This window comes from Microtus pennsylvanicus, chromosome X (genome assembly GCF_037038515.1).
Source record: "Microtus pennsylvanicus isolate mMicPen1 chromosome X, mMicPen1.hap1, whole genome shotgun sequence".
Lineage (NCBI taxonomy): Eukaryota > Metazoa > Chordata > Mammalia > Rodentia > Cricetidae > Microtus > Microtus pennsylvanicus.
This window is the reverse complement of record NC_134601.1, coordinates 123180897-123197430: the sequence shown is the minus strand read 5'-3', so window position 1 is coordinate 123197430 and position 16534 is coordinate 123180897. Positions and strand designations below refer to the sequence as shown.

General features: G+C 41.1%; 1 protein-coding gene across 9 annotated transcripts in view; it reads left to right on the top strand.

Moving 5' to 3' along the window:
* Positions 1-12881, top strand: part of Frmpd4 (FERM and PDZ domain containing 4) — a 644634-nt gene extending 631753 nt beyond the window's left edge. For 5 of the 9 annotated variants that reach the window (XM_075956800.1, XM_075956799.1, XM_075956798.1 and 2 more), the window contains 3 exons: positions 4668-5723; positions 6135-7424; positions 8974-12881. In XM_075956800.1, the coding sequence (XP_075812915.1) occupies positions 4668-5723; positions 6135-7424; positions 8974-10292 (3665 nt within the window). In that variant the 3' untranslated portion in view covers positions 10293-12881. Of the gene's footprint in view, positions 1-4667; positions 5724-6134; positions 7425-8968 lie in introns of all 9 variants that reach the window. The other 4 variants (XM_075956804.1, XM_075956805.1, XM_075956803.1 and 1 more) reach the window with 1 other exon arrangement.
* The last annotated feature ends 3653 nt before the right edge of the window (positions 12882-16534 follow it).

Here is a 16534-nt window from a genome sequence, read left to right as displayed (position 1 = left end):
AAGTTTACCCAGAAAATAAATCCTTTTTCCCCCATAAGCTGTTGAAATTCTACAGGTGCAAGAACAAAAGGAAACTGACCACTCTAAAAATGGTTATAGAAGTCTTGCTGCTGTCCAGCTTTTAGGAACACATGATGGGATGTGCAGTTGAAAGTGGGAGGCAAAATGACTTAGTTGTTAAAGGCATTATTACTGGGAGAAAGAATAAAGGTTTAGCTTCTCAGTGGTCTTGCTCAACGCTATCGCAAGAATGAAGGTACAGATATGTGCTCTCTACACATTCGTCACTCTAACGGAGTGGCACAGACAAGCCACCGAAAGAACAAAATGTTAAAGCACTAGGCCTAAGGTGAATAATAGCCTGGGTCTTAAGTGTGATAGTCAGTTAGCTCTCAGTTTGATCCTGCATCAAGATTGCCTAAGGCTTAAGGCCTTGGACATAAAATAAGTTGTCATCTTGACATAATCTAGAATAACCTGTTAGGAGAGTATCTTAGTCAATGTTCTACTTCTGCGAAGAGACACCATGACCATGGTAACGCCTTTAAAAACAGCATTAATTAGAGAAGGCTTACAGTTCAGAAGTTTAGTCCATCGCCATCATGGTGGGAAGCATGGTGTCATTCAGGCAGACATAGTACTGGAGAAATAGCTTGAATGTTCTACATCTGGATCCACAGCCAACAAAAAGAGGAAGATACTGGCTTGAATATTTGAAACCTCAAAGCTTGCCCCAAGTAACATACTTTCTCCAACAAGCAATATCTACTCCAAGGCCACACCTCCTAGTGGCTGTCGAGTAGTGAAACTCCCCAATGACTAAGCACTCAAATATATGGGTCTATGGGAACTGTTCCTTTTCAAACCACCACAAGGAGATCCGATGAGGAGCTGTCTAGCTGGCCTATGGGCATGTCTGGAAAGGATTTTCTTGATTGTGTTAATTGGCATGGGAAAATTGAGTCTACTGTGGGTGGTATCATTCCCAGGATTTATGTACTGTACTGTATAAGGATGGAAGAAGTACCAGGAAATGGTGGCACACACCTTTAATCCCAGCACTTGGGAAGCAGAAACAGGTGGATCCCTGTGAGTTTGAGACTAGCCAGGCTGTAAAACTACACAGAGAAACCCTGTCTCAAAAAATAAATAAATAAAATAGAGTGGAAGAAGTATGCTTAGCACTAGCAATGGCAATGCATTCATTGCTCTTTGCTCTTGGCTGTGAAGAGATTGTCATTAGATCCTGTCACCTTGATTTGCCGCTGTCTGTGATCGATTGTAAACTAGAATGAAAACCTTTGCTGCCCTAAGTTACTTCTTGACAGGTAAACTAGGATACTTAGGAGCTGTAATGGCTAGTAGTAACCCTACCCCTGCTTTGGAAATTCCCAGAAGGTCTCCTGAGATAGAGGAAAGATAAAGAGCAAAGGTCGGATATCAGTTACCTTGCTCATTGCTGTGAACAAATCCCTGACACAAACTTGCTTAAGGAAAAGTTTACCTTGGCTAGCAGTTTGAGGCTACTGCCCAACACAGCAGGGAAAGATACTGTCCAACCTAGCAGGGAAGGCATGGGGGCAGGAACCTGAGACAGTTGAGAACATCACATCAGCAGTCGGGAGGCCAAGAGTACTGACTGCTAGGTTAGCATTCAGCACTTTGTCATTATTGTTCAGTTTGGTACCCAAGCCCATGGGACACTGTCATCCACATTCAGGTTGTGTCTCCCCTGCACTGTTAACACCTTTTTGTAAACACCTTCAGTAAGCGGGTCTCCCAGAGGCTGGAAAATCAGTAAGTCAACAATGGAGATTAGTCATTACACTTCATGCTTAGTTCAGTGAAGGCTAAGCCACAATTCCCATCCCAGAGTCTTCTAGGTCTCCTGAACCATTCCAAGAAGGTAAATAGTGTACACTGTAGAAAAAAGCCCAAATGGAGCACAGGTATTTTTTCTTATTTCAAGTTGAAATAGGCTTTATTCAATGCCTTCTAATAAGAACCTATAAGCTAACATTTTTATCCTATCTTGAAATTTTACCTTTAAACGTTTCAAAATCCCGAACCCCGCATACATATGCATTTATTAGCATTAGGAAACTCTAAATACGTGTAATTGGTGCTAAGCTTTCTGACCTATTTAGTATAATTATTATTCAAACTCAAGAGTTAGAAAACCAGGACAAATGGGCTGACTCCTGTTCTTATTAATAAAGTTTTATTGAAATGAAGCCATATATATTATATCACTTGCCTGAGGTTCTGACAAGAAATAATTGTAAATGTGATGACGTGGAAAAAGAATCAGAAATTGACTCTTTCATTGTTTGAAGGCCAGAGGTCTAAAATCAAGCTGTAAACTAAAATCAAGGGGTGTAGACATATCTTGGCTTCCTCCAATAGATCTAAGTGAAGATATTTCCTATTCCTTCCTATCACTGATAGCTGCCAGCATTCCTTGAGGTTAGAACAGTGATTCTAGCCGCTGCCTGTGTCTTCACATGGCCTTCAGTTCTTCCCTGTGTAGCCCAAATTCTTTTCTTTCTCTTCTGCCTTAAAGCTACTTGCCACTGGATTAAGAAACTGCACAAATTATTCAGGATAATCTCATATCAAAATCCTTAATTAAGTAAATAAAACTATTTTCCAAATATGGTCACACATTCAATAAAGAAACATTCTTCAAGTGGACATGTCTTTCAGAGACTGCCAACTGCCATTCAACCCATACCCCCATGTGTTTACCTATCTTTCATCTCTGGCTACTGTTATGTTAAAATTGGTCTCAGAAACATCAAATATTTACTATTTGACCCTCTTTCTAGAAAGTCTTTCCCAAATTCTTGTCTAAATTTATGGCCATGTTACAATGAAGCTCTGCTAATTATTCTGTCTCTTGGCAACAATCAGTCCTATACACATGTGTGTGTGCGCACATATACACACATGCACACATACAAACACGCTTAGAGTATCATGATCTATTTATTGTTTTTGATGAAACAAGGTTGACAGTTTGATTGCAAAGTAAGATGCAAATATGGCCAGTGTATTATTGCACAACATTATATAATTTGTGAAGAACAAAACACTACTCTAGTAAAACTGACTTTCTTTTCCAAATGTCACATATACCTGAGGTCAGTATGCCCCAAATATGGGACTGAGGACAGTCTGAAAAACAGAGGACAAGATAGTAGGGCTCTGAATTTTCCTCAGAATGTTGCTTCTGGAATCGACACAACAATAGCCACAGAATGACCTACTTTTTGCTCTTGTTAAATATCAGAGTAAATCTCCACATGTAAATTCCACATTAAAACACCCTTGAAGAGCAAATGACACAATAATATTTAAATTTGTGTTTTGCAATTTTAATTGGTGAGAAACATCAAGGAAATCGTCGCAAGTTCTCATGATGCAAACAAATGTTGAAATGAGCCCAAATATTAAATTTGACCAGAAATAGCTGAAAGGAGGTCCTGTGAAGGATCTATCTTATGTATTCTATACACATATACACATACATATAAATACGAATACTGGCATTTATATATGAATATATTATACCCACTAAGGTTCAAGTAGGCTGAAAATAGATTTACTACATTGTTTCCTCATAAATGTGAGAGAACTATGGAGATCCTTGCCTTTCTCATAACCCAAGGAAGAGGAAATCTGTTATCATCTTTCACCAAGTACAGAATGTTAGATATCACTTCACAAAATAAATGAAATAATTTCTGGGAATTATTAAAGGAATATTACCTTTAAAGACTGTAAAAGTCATTTTACGTATTTCTGTTCATAGACATTATTGAGGCCCAATAACAGTAACAAGGGTAGGATTAAAATATCATCCTCTCCTCTAAGATGCTAGTTATTAAATAGCAACTCTAATTTATGCAATGTCAATTTGGTTAAGGACAAGTCTCCTAACCAAGGAATCTAACATCTGGAGCTTACATCAAGTAATACCCTATTTGGAATGCTGGGTGATGTACTAACACTGTGATAGTACAAGCCATTAAATTATGAAACACAGGCCGGGCGGTGGTGGCACACGCCTTTAATCCCAGCACTCGGGAGGCAGAGGCAGGTGGATCTCTGTGAGTTCAAGGCCAGCCTGGTCTACAAGAGCTAGTTCCAGGACAGGAACCAAAAAAGCTACGGAGAAACCCTGTCTTGAAAATCAAAAAATAAATAAATAAACAAACAAATAAATAAATAAATAATAAATAAATTATGAAACACAGACAGGACTGGGAAGATGACTGAGTGGATGAGATGCCTGTTGTGCAAACATGAAAGCCTGCATTTGGGTTCGTAGTAACCGCATGAAAATCCATGTCTGGTGGTCTACAACTATACCCCAACAATGGAAAGTGAACCCCAGAGAATTACTGGTGAGTCACCAGTAACTGAATCACCAAGCTCTGGGTTCAGTGAGAGACCCTGACTGGAAAATATAAGATGAAAAATGATAGAGTTAGATAGCAGTCATTTGTTTGGTTTCTATGTGCACACTCATGGCTGAGCATACCCACATATACACATATGTATATACTGCATACCAGAGAGAAAGACAGACAGACAGACAGAGCCTCTACCATCCCTAAAACCATACAGCATAATAACCTATCTACCTAATTCTTTCTCTTTAGGAACAGAAAATAAAGGCAAACACAATGTCCTTGGCCCTGATTGGAACTGTATGCCCCAGATGACCACCTTCATTGGCGAAGGGGAACAAGAAGCCCAAATCACATATATAGATTCTAAGCAGAAGACAGTTGAGATGACAGACAGCACCTTATGTCCCAAAGAGCACCGGCATTTATACATTGACAACTCATACAGTTCTGATGAACTTAGCCAACCACTGACTCAGCCAGGAGATGCCCCCTGTGAAGCTGACTACAGAAACCTAGCTCAGCGGTCCCTGCTGACCCTCTCAGGACCAGACACTCTTAAGAAAGCACAGGAATCCCCACGAGGAGCTAAAGTGTCCTTTATTTTTGGAGATCTTGCCCTGGATGATGGCATGAGTCCCCCAACTCTAGGCTATGAAAGACTGTTAGACGAGAATCCAGAAATGCTAGAGAAGCAGAGGAATCTCTACATCAGCAGTGCCAATGACATGAAAAACCTGGACCTCACTCCGGACACAGACAGCATCCAGTTTGTGGCAAATTCTGTATATGCAAACATTGGTGATGTGAAGAACTTTGAAGCCCCTGAAGGGATAGAGGAGCCCCTCTTACATGACATCTGTTACGCAGAAAACACTGATGATGCAGAAGAGGAAGATGAGGTGAGCTGTGAGGAGGACCTTGTGGTGGGTGAGATGAATCAACCAGCCATCCTTGACCTGTCCGGATCAAGTGATGACATCATTGACCTCACGACCCTGCCTCCTCCAGAAGGCGATGACAATGAGGATGACTTCCTCCTGCGTTCTCTGAACATGGCCATCGCTGCTCCCCCACCTGGCTTTAGAGACAGTTCTGATGAGGAGGACACTCAGAGCCAGGCAACATCCTTCCAAGAGGAAAAGGAACAAAGCAGCGGCCTACAGAATGAGGAGATTCCTGTGTCCCTCATTGATGCTGTGCCCACCAGCGCAGAGGGCAAGTGTGAGAAGGGACTGGACCCTACTGTCGTTTCCACACTAGAAGCCCTAGAAGCTCTCTCCGAAGAACAGAAGGGAGACAGTTCAGGTTCTTTCACCATTGTTACATTTATTCACTGATAACCATTGTCATCTCATCCTTTTGAGCCATTTGTCCTTGGAGTCCTGTTCTGTGATGTTTTCCATTTCATACGTGTCCCATTCCATAAATATGCTGATCCGTAAATATATCATCATGGGGGTTTTGTGTTAGGTGATTTCCTTTGTTGCTAATTTAAAAATAAATTACGGCGCACCTCCCCTTCTCTGGAACAACTGTGCAATAAAATCAGAGTCCTTATTGTAAAGGGAAAAACATCTTGTTTTTTTTATTTTGTTATTTTGGTCATTGTGGTTGTTTGTTTTCATTTTTGTAATAATAATGAGTCACATTTTCTTGCATGTCTCTAGGTGCCTCTGCTCCGGCCATTAACTGCTTCTTGTTTTTTATGGCATACAGGTGTAGCCATCTTGCGGGCTTATAGCCCTGAGTCTTCATCAGACTCGGGCAATGAGACTAACTCTTCTGAAATGACAGAGGGTTCTGAGCTAGCCGCAGCCCAGAAGCAGTCGGAAAGTCTCTCCCGCATGTTCTTGGCCACTCACGAAGGCTATCACCCTCTGGCAGAAGAGCAGACAGAGTTCCCCACCTCCAAGGCCCCTTCAGTGGGCTTGCCTCCAAAGTCCTCCCATGGCCTGGCTGCTCGCCCAGCGACCGACCTCCCACCCAAAGTTGTGCCTTCCAAGCAGATTCTTCATACAGACCACATGGAAATGGAGCCAGAAACCATGGAGACCAAGTCGGTCACGGACTATTTTAGCAAACTGCATATGGGGTCAGTGACATATTCCTGTACCAGCAAAAGGAAAAGCAAACTTGCTGAGGGAGAGGGCAAAGCCTCCCTGAGTGGGAATGTGCCAGGGAAAAAGCAGCAAGGAACCAAAATGGCAGAGATGGAGGAGGACACCAAAGGCAAAGTTGGCACTGTGTCTTCGAGAGACAGTCCACACCTCAGCACTTTTAACCTGGAGAGAACTGCCTTTCGCAAGGACAGCCAAAGATGGTATGTGGCCTCTGATAGTGGAGTGGTAGAGAAAAGCGGCGTGGAAGCACCAGCCATGAAAACTTTTCCAAGAGGTCCGGGTCTGGGAAACAGGGAGGCCGAAGGGAAGGATGAGGGTGCTGTGGAAGGAGAGGCTGATGACAGTTCAGGACTTGACCAAGGGGACCGCTTCCTAACAGACATGGCCTGCGTGGCCTCAGCCAAAGACTTAGAAAACCCTGAAGATGCTGATTCGCCCACTTGTGACCATGCCACTAAGCTTCCTGAGGCTGAAGATAGCGTGGCCCGCCTTTGTGACTACCATTTGGCCAAGCGGATGTCATCCCTGCAGAGTGAGGGCCATTTTTCTCTACAGAGCTCTCAAGGCTCTTCAGTGGACACAGGCTGTGGCCCAGGCAGCGGTAGTAGTACCTGTGCCACTCCTGTGGAATCGCCCCTCTGCCCCTCCATGGCCAAGCACCTGATTCCAGATGCTTCTGGGAAAGGAGGGAGTTATATTTCACCGGATGAGAGAGTCCCTGGCCATCCCAACCATGGAGCCACCTTCAAGGAATTACACCCACAGACAGAAGGAATGTGCCCGCGCATGTCAGTGCCTGCTCTGCACACAGCCATTAATGCCGACCCCCTGTTTGGCACTTTGAGAGATGGATGCCATCGATTGCCCAAGATTAAGGAAACCACAGGTACAGCAATGATGGATTTAGTGTTTTATTTTATGTGCCAGGAACACTGGGAACCTTATTTACAACAAACCTAAAAGTATAGAGTAAAAGGTAGAAAAGAGGCCACAGAGCTGTTAAGAAGCAATCATTGACTCATTGGCAATAAATAGTGACTTCTCAATCTGGAACAATGTGGGAAATAGGGTTTTCTCATTATAATCTTGCTTTGCTCTTACTTTAGGATTTGATGGAGTCATAAATTCTGTTCTGAGTTCTTAGTGTAGAGATCCCCATATGACTCCCGCCTACAACATAGTATTGCTTAAGGTCACATGGCACTTTCATTTCCTTCTTGCTGAGATAACCCCTTTCTAGTCTTTCTGTTGTGTTGTTTAGGGAAGGACATAGAGCAGACATGGAGGGAGGCTGGAGGTTTGTCAAGATTCTCTGTGTCTCAGCAGAGTCATAGATTCTTCCCTCACCCTTAGGGAACACCTTCCCTAAAGTAATAGTCTCATGTCTTTTATGGACATCAGTGTTGGGAAGAATATAAAGGGTTATAACGAGCCCCTCAAATTAAATCTATATCAAGTAGAATTAATAACACAGACACTTCTTGTGTCCACCCTAACCGACCACCCAGCAGGCTCACCCTCTTCCTGGCCTATTTGGTTGGTCATCAGGTGACCCAAGTAGAAGCTCTTAATGTTTCCCATAGTGGCCAGTAAAGGTTACTGAGATCTCATACAGGTTGATTTCTAGTTCTACCTTTAAAAAATATCCTTAAGAGTCTTCAGAAGATTTTCTAGTTCTCCCCCAAACTCACTGTTAGCTTTGGCTGCCTTGGGAAAGTTGACTGTGAATGTTACCCAACTTATTGTCTAGCAGCACGGTCACCTCTAAATCATACAAACAGTGCCCTTTAACCCTCCATGGCTTGCAGAGAACCTTTTCCTCCATTACCTCTTGCTCTTCTTCACATGACCGCTTCTTTTTCCTATGGAAGTTGAGTAACTTGCCTAGTGTCTTGACCTTAAGCGCTATACCAAGCAAATGTCACAACTCATGCTGTCCTTTTAAAACAGGTAGCTGAATTAATTAGCAAGAATTCAATTTGGACCCTTAAAAATGGTAACCTGTGCCACAATTAAGCCAACTCCCTTAAGACGGAACTTAAATATCTCAATCTCAATTTTGTTGGAATAATATATGCAGTGTAATGTTTATTTACTAACTATATGTCTAACCTTTCATAGGTACATACCATGAGCAAGAAAATTCATGAAATGCAATTGTCTCTATACAAATGTTTCAGATTTCTAGACAAGTTCATCTGGGTCAGTAGGTCCAGGAGTAATAGACTTCACTAGTTCTTGCCATATGTTGACATCAGAAGCTGTAATGTGAAGTCAGGGAGGAATCTTTGGGAAGCGGGGTAGCCCTGACACATGGCAGCTCTTTTAAAATGGACCCTTGAAAAATAACAGCTATCGAATAAAGCAGCAGTGAAAATGTTCACCCAGGGAATGCTTAACGACCCTCTCTGTTTTTTCTACTACCCCTAGTGTAGCTTTGACAGAGCCTGGGAAGGAGAGACAAGGAGGCATGCCTTCAGCTTGGTCTCAACACCCTGAAGCTGATCCCATCCTGCTACCATCAAATATTCACTTGGAATCAAAGGTGCCAAGCCCAAATCAAGACCCTAATGATTTCTCCCAAGCAAACCAGGCATTTGGAGAGGCTGTGAGCTGGTGGCCAGCAGATCTGAGAGGGGGGAGCCTCAGGACACCCCCCAGCCAGAGGGCACTCAGACAAAGCAGCAGTGTCCTCTCAGGACCTGTAGGTTTGGAGACCTTCCAAGAGAGAACCAAGGGTGCAGTCAGCTTGAAGTATCCAGGTATCACAGAAGCACATGAGGCCAGTTCAGAAAGACGAGCGGAACTCCCCCTGGGGAAGAAGCTCACCAAAAGTTTTTCCCAAAGCTCGATGCACTTTACCTCTGAGGGAAAATTTCACAAAAGGTCCCCAGTGTCTCATAAAGACTCAAAGCTGTATAGGACCCTACCCTTGCGGAAGCTGGAGGGCAGCAACTGGAGATGCCGAGGACCCTTCAGCTACTGTTTTCTGAACCAAGGGCAGGATGAAGATGGGGATGAGGAGGAAGAGGAGGAAGAGACCACCCTTCAGGTCTCTTGCCTCTATCGACCACAGATAACTCAAGCCATGCAGGAACCCAGCAAGTCATCTCTGGGTATTGGACTGCAGAAACAAGAACTGTCGAGGGGGCCAATGCTGAAGGTCTGGACAGAAGACTCCAGTGGCCCAGATGACTTGGACTTCAGCAGTCTGGCGTTTGATGCCCGAATTGCAAGAATAAATGCCCTAAAGGCTAGCACATATGGAATGCCCGATGGGTTCCTTGAAGCCCAGAATGATGCCAATGAGCTGCTCTGCCTTGTCAGGGCAACCAAGGCGAAGAGGGAGGAATCACGCCCTGAAGCATATGACCTTACACTTTCTCAGTATAAGCAACTGTTATCCATTGAGTCCAGACAGTTGGGAAGTGCCTGTAGAAAAATGGCAATGGCCGAGAAAAGCCCGGAAGAGATGCTTTTAGCTATGAGTTCCAGTTTTCAAGTGCTCTGTTGCCTAACAGAAGCTTGTATGCGGTTGGTGAAAGTCGTGAACTCTGAAACACAGCGGCAGGAAATTGTAGCGAAGATTGATGAAGTGGTCATAAACTATATTTGTCTCCTGAAAGCTGCTGAGGCAGCCATTGGCAAGACCACTGGGGATCCTAGTATTGGACTATCGATGCGACATTCAACCACCATGGCCGCTCTTGTAAGCACACTAACACGTTCTCTCAAGATGCTTTTAAATAAATAAATATGAAAGTCACATCATAATCTACCTTTGCAAAGCCATACATAAACTTTTCTTTACTTTCTGTGTACAATGAACAGATGTCTCCTTTCTTCTCTCTGTATATTTTGTTTTTTTATATAAAATAGGAGATAGAAGTTACATTGATGAAATGTTGAAATGTCCCAATCAGATGTATTCTGTTTATATTATACATATATTACATGTAAAAGGAATATATGAGAAAATGATGGCATTTGGCTATTTTTCATATAGTCAAAACTCCAGGCATATGATGTGAAATTTTAAATTCTACCATATTAGAGGAAAACAATGAATCCTATTCCCTCTCCTTCCAAGTGGATACTTAGAGACCCTATCATTCATATTTAGAAGTAAAAATCAAAAGAAAAAATAGAAAAGAAATCAAAATGTATATAAAACAGTTCTTGTGTTTTAAAAGTTATGATTTTAAGCATTGGAACTAGCAAAAGGATATTTAAAAGTCAAGAAGCTATTATGAATTATTAGAAAATATCTATAATAAATTAACTTTTGCTCATAGTGTTTTGTTATTGAATGCTTTCTTCCAAGAATTCCCACATATTTAATTTTGGTTTATGCTGCAAATGGGCAGGGGGTGGGGCAGATTCCATTGTGTCAACATAAACGCTCTTTACAGTATTTCTAGACTTTAAAACTTCCCCAAACAGAAGAACAGAGGAAACAATGGGCAGGATCCTAAGCAGTAGCTAAAGGTATGGCTTATCTAATTGCATAAAATAAACGGAATTAGTAAGGCCAAAATTAAATTGTTTAGTGAAAAAGAGAGATCTGCTTTGACTCAACGTCAAAATACATAAACCAAAGGCATTCTTTTCTTCTGATTCAACCATGAAGCTTATGACTTCCTTTAGAGAGCACCTAGTAAAATATTCATAGAATTACACAAAACAGAAGACATAATCATCACAAAAAGTACAGACCCAGTATTGTAAATCAGACCATACACCAGCACCTGCGAAGCACATCTTAGCCTTCAGCTCCCAGCCCTCGGCTCTAAGAGCTTCCTGTGGCACCTACCTTATTGGAGCTATGGCTAGACACAAACCATGGAAGGACAGCCTACTACTACTGAGACAAAAATTCAAATCTAGGGTGTTCCAGTAAATCAAGGAGAGATGACTACTCTGATCATTGAAACCATGATTCAAAACGTAGTATTTCTTTAATGAATACTTCATTTGGCTGATAGAAATATGAAATCGGAACAGAAACATGACAAATTTGGATCATTTCAAGTGAAACTAAGGGAATACAAAGGTGTGTTCTCAACTATCATCTCTCTAAAACTATATTTGGATCAAAACAAAAGAAGGCAAACTCTTTGATCATAAGTTAAATTGATATGTACATATGTAGTTCCTGGATCACTCCGTAGTCAAGCTCTCCACATTCTATTTATGTAAATGGCTTCTTAGAATAAGAGTAGTATAGCAAGAACCAATATTTCCCATTTTTCTAGCCTGCCGTGCAGGAGGCCTAGCAAGGTCCACAGCGACTCAGCAAAAGCCACACCACAGATTTATAGATTGTAATCAATGAAAGGCGTTCAGACATGTGTTATTATAAATAATGTTTGATTAAATAATAAAACATTATTTCATTACAATTCTAAATATTTGGTGTTTTGCTATTGAGAGACTTTAGTGGTGTTTACTGTGGAAAATTGTAGTAAATATTCTGTGTACTATAATACAAACAATAATAGGACGTGTGTTCTGTGTCAGACAATGTGCTAAACATTATCACATGTATTATCTCATTTAATCATCTATACGATCTCTTGGTTTGGACACTATATTAGTTCCTTCTGGTGGCATTATGGTTTAGAAGTTATGAAATGTGGGGCTTGGGATCTGAAACATCTTGATTTAAATTTTGGTCCTGCTATTCGCTAGCCCTTTCATCTTCAGAAAGCTATCTTTTTTGCAGTCTCGATTTCCTTATTGTGAAATGGACTTCAGTAATGAGATCTATTTCCATAGGGTTTTCACAAGTTTTAAGTAAAATTGTGTATTGCAAAGTTCTTTCCACAATATCTGATGGAGAATAAGTATTCAATGTTAGATATTATAATTATCATGATTGTTGTGTTACATATATTGCCCAAGATACTATGTGAAGGATGTTTGTTTTCTATGCATATTGTATCCTGACTGTGTGCAGAACACATTATGTGTAGTGCATATACTGAAAAGAAGCTTACAAGGAAATGATGGTCCTTTCTCAAATTGCAAATCTAGCTAGAACAACTTCCTAGTCCATTGTGGTTCTTTGAGAAGCCTCAGGGAAATAGCTCTGGGTCTTTCTAGTCAATCTCATATTTCCTGTGGCTACTCAAGTAAGTTTCTGTTCTCCTAAACAGTCTTTACTGTTCAAAAGTCTCAAAGGGCCCCCTTCCTTTCACTAAGCATGGGGCTTCTCCCTGAAGCCCAGGTCCATTAGCATATAGGAAGAACATACTAGAATGATACTTGTGTTTATTTTTATCTAGTTTTTTATGTTTGTGTATGTTTTCTAATGGCTAATAGTACAGTGGTATATGTACATAATTTTAAATAAATAAAGAAATAAATAATCAAACAAATGAGCCTGGTGCATATATGCAAAAATCCGGTCACGGGTAGAGTTACAGTCATTAAAGTCTGAAGAGCATGGAACTGGAGAGCAGAGCTACCTGGCACTGAAGTTTGTTACCTTTCAGTGTCTAGCCTGTTTTACCAAGTATATCCCCCACCACTTTTATTAGGCAGTCCTTTTAAAAGGTACAAATGTGTGCAAGGATGCACACAATTATACAAGGAACCAACTGGGGACTCATTGCCCATCACCTCCTGACCAGTTTTGCTTTCTCCATTTCTACTCACCTCCTTCCTCCCTGTATGATTTAGAAGCAAATCCCAGACATCATATTGTTTAATCCATAAATATCTCAGTAAGAATCTTCTGGGAATAAGAAGTTGTAAACATAACCATGCCACTTCACATATCAGAAATGAACTATTTCTCCACATCATTAAACAAGCGCTAGAGAAATGAATAGTAATGAAAACGAAAATCCTTGACGAACCCGGCCGCCAAAGACATTATCCACAATTGCTGTCTCTTTCCCCCATCACCAGTTTCTATCTACATTTTGGGGTCTTCATTCTTCTGAGTCTAACTTTGAACTCAGAAGTGGTCTGAGCACTTGGACCCCAATTCCCTCATACTTATGCAAGTGGATTTGCCACAAGGCACATAGTTGGCATGAGAGGGAGACATGTCACATGAAAAACAATTGAAGCATTAGTGAGATCCACAATTTATACAGTTTCTTTGGGTGTCAAAGTTAACACAACTGCCACCAACTTTCTGTTCAACAGGAATGAATCCAATGATACAGGCAAATATTTTCCAGAAAAGAGAGGCTGAAAATAAGTTTTGAAACCACCAGGTACAATATCAATACAAGAGTTTGATTCCTTTTGCTAAGAACTCCATCTTTCATGGTAAAGACGCTCCACCCACTTACATTCTGGTTCCACAGACTTCCAACGCAAATTGTCATATACCTTAATGTTATCTCTGAGCCACTTAGAATGTTGCTTTAATCTCTTTTGCCTGAATTTTGCTTGATTTGGAAATGGGGCAATTTGTTCTTTATCACTCACTGGGCTCCTGATAACTGTTTTTTGAAATTGGAAATCTAAGGAGATCAAATCAACTATATTCAGTCAATTTCTTATCTAAACACTTAGAAAGTTGCATGTATGCCCTTCTGGGTTCCATCCCCAAAAGTGAGGGGAGAGGGAAGGGGAGAGAAAGGAAAGGGAAAAGAAAGAAAGGGGGAAAATGAAGAGACAAGAGACAAACACAGAAGATTATGGTTGTGGGGGATAAAAGCACATAAATATTACTTTGTCTCTAGCCTGATTTTGTTTTTCCTTTGAACATGATCAATTTTTGATGTGCGTGTCTGTCTGTCTGTCTATGAGACAAGCTTTCAATTTGTCTCTATGGATTTCAATATTCATTTTCTCTCTGATAGTACATAAAGTATGAAAAAGAAATTTAGATGCAATGAGCTTAATCCTCCCTCAAAGGCAGATTATAGTAATAGCTACCCGGCTTTAAAATATCAAGGAACATGAATTCAATTTTTTAAACTGAGGTTATATTTATAGCAACTTAACCATCATCACCAAACTGGGTATTCTTAGTTATTCCAGTTATCCCTTGGCTACCTATCTCAACTTGAAAATATTTTAAAACTGATTTTTTTTTGAGAATTTCACACAATATATAACTGAAATACCCACTCCAATTTCTCCTCTTCAATTCCCCCCAGGTCTCCCCAGCACATGCACCCGCATCTTCTTATTCCTCCTCAGTTAGAGGCAGAGTCTCCTAAGTCTCTCCGTCACCGACGCTGGAAGAAGAAATTTAGTTGGCTCACTCTTGTGCAGGTGGCCACAGATGCTGCAAGGGCAAAAGTGGCTTGGCCATGTGATGATTAGAGACCAGCATGTCCTAAGACTCCTGCCCAGGCTCAGGCTCTCGCATTCTTCGCCTGCCTCCCCCAGGATATTCTCTGAGCATCTCTGAAGGAGGGTTGAGAAAGATCATTTTGTAATTTCAAAGCCCCACATAGGAAATCCATGGGGAAAATTCTATCTACAAAATGTTGTTGCTGCACAAAACCTACCCTGCTGGGAAATAGATAGATAATTATCCCATGTGGTTTAGAAAATTAACCTGCTACCTTCAGCTGAGATCCTTCTGGTCTTTCCCACCATATTTATAATTACACCTCAATTTTTCTCACATAATCATTTTAGAACCTTCGATTTTTTTAATTTGCATTCTTCTTGGTTATTCTCATTTCCACCTCACAGCTTGAAGCAAACTTCTGTGCCATATGTGACATATTGTTCACAATATGTGCGTAAAATTCACTATAGCCATAGATTTATGTGGTATTTGTACTTTATTTTCTTATTGTTTGAGAGTTTCATATATGCATATATGTTTTTTTATCAAATTCAGTCCATTTCCTCCCTCCCAACCTTTCTCTTACCTTCCTTTCACTTTCCTTTCCCATATCTCATTTACTCTGTTTTGAAACCCACAGAGTCTGCTTAGTGCCACCCTTGTATGAGTGCATGTAGGACTATCTACCGGTGCATGGTAGCCTTAACCCATTCTCTCCCCCAAACCCTTCTCTTATCTCCCTATCACTTTCCTTTCCCACGGAGCCTACTTAGTGCTGTCTTTATGTGAATGAGTGTGGGACTATCTACTAGTGTGTGGAAGCCTTTCAGGGAGTTCATCCCTGAAGAAAACTGACCCCTCCCTCCCCAGCTATCAACTGTCAATAGCTGCTCAACTAGGAGAAGTTCACGAGCCCCCTCCAAATTCATGGGGAGATTTTGCCTACATTGTTCGTTCTTCTGTACATCTTGTGTACATAGCCATAGCCACGGTAATTTCGTCTATGCAGTAGTCTTCTCATAGCCAATAAAGCAGTTTCACAGCAAACACCCACTGATTCTAACTCCTACAATATTTCTGACCCCTCGTTCGCTATGATTCTTGAGTTTTGGGGAGGCGGTGTGATATGGCTGTCCAATTTAGAACTGAGCAGTCTATAGTATCGTATTTTCTGAATGCTACAGAAAAAAAGCAGCTCCTCTGATGAGCTCATTTATAACAGAAGAACGAATTAATATATACATATATAAATAAGAAATAGGAGGTCAGTTTAATACTGTGTCCACTTAGCAGAATTAAGGCATTAGGGTCTCCTTATGGTTTATGACTATATCAATCCATGAGGTTTTAGTCCAAATAATAGTACCTGCCATAATTCTGTGGAGTGGGCCTAAAATCAAATCAGAAAATGGTTGGTTACTTCCATAACATTTTTGCAAGTGGGACTACCCTGCCAGGCCTGTAGTTATTGCAGGTCACAAGGTTCACAACAGGGAAAGACTGATGGTAAGGGGGTAAGGCTGAGATCATGAACACTACAGACCTTGGGAAAAGCCCAATGGAAAACTGCTACTACAGAAGCTTCTTACCAGGGATCTTAATTTCCTTGGAAACCTCCAACTAAATGCTATTTCTACTGTTTCCATCTTCACTGGTGTCTGTTATCTATCTATCCTGCCTTCCCATCAATAATCCATGACTATTTTCTGTCTCCTACTTAAAAAAGGCAG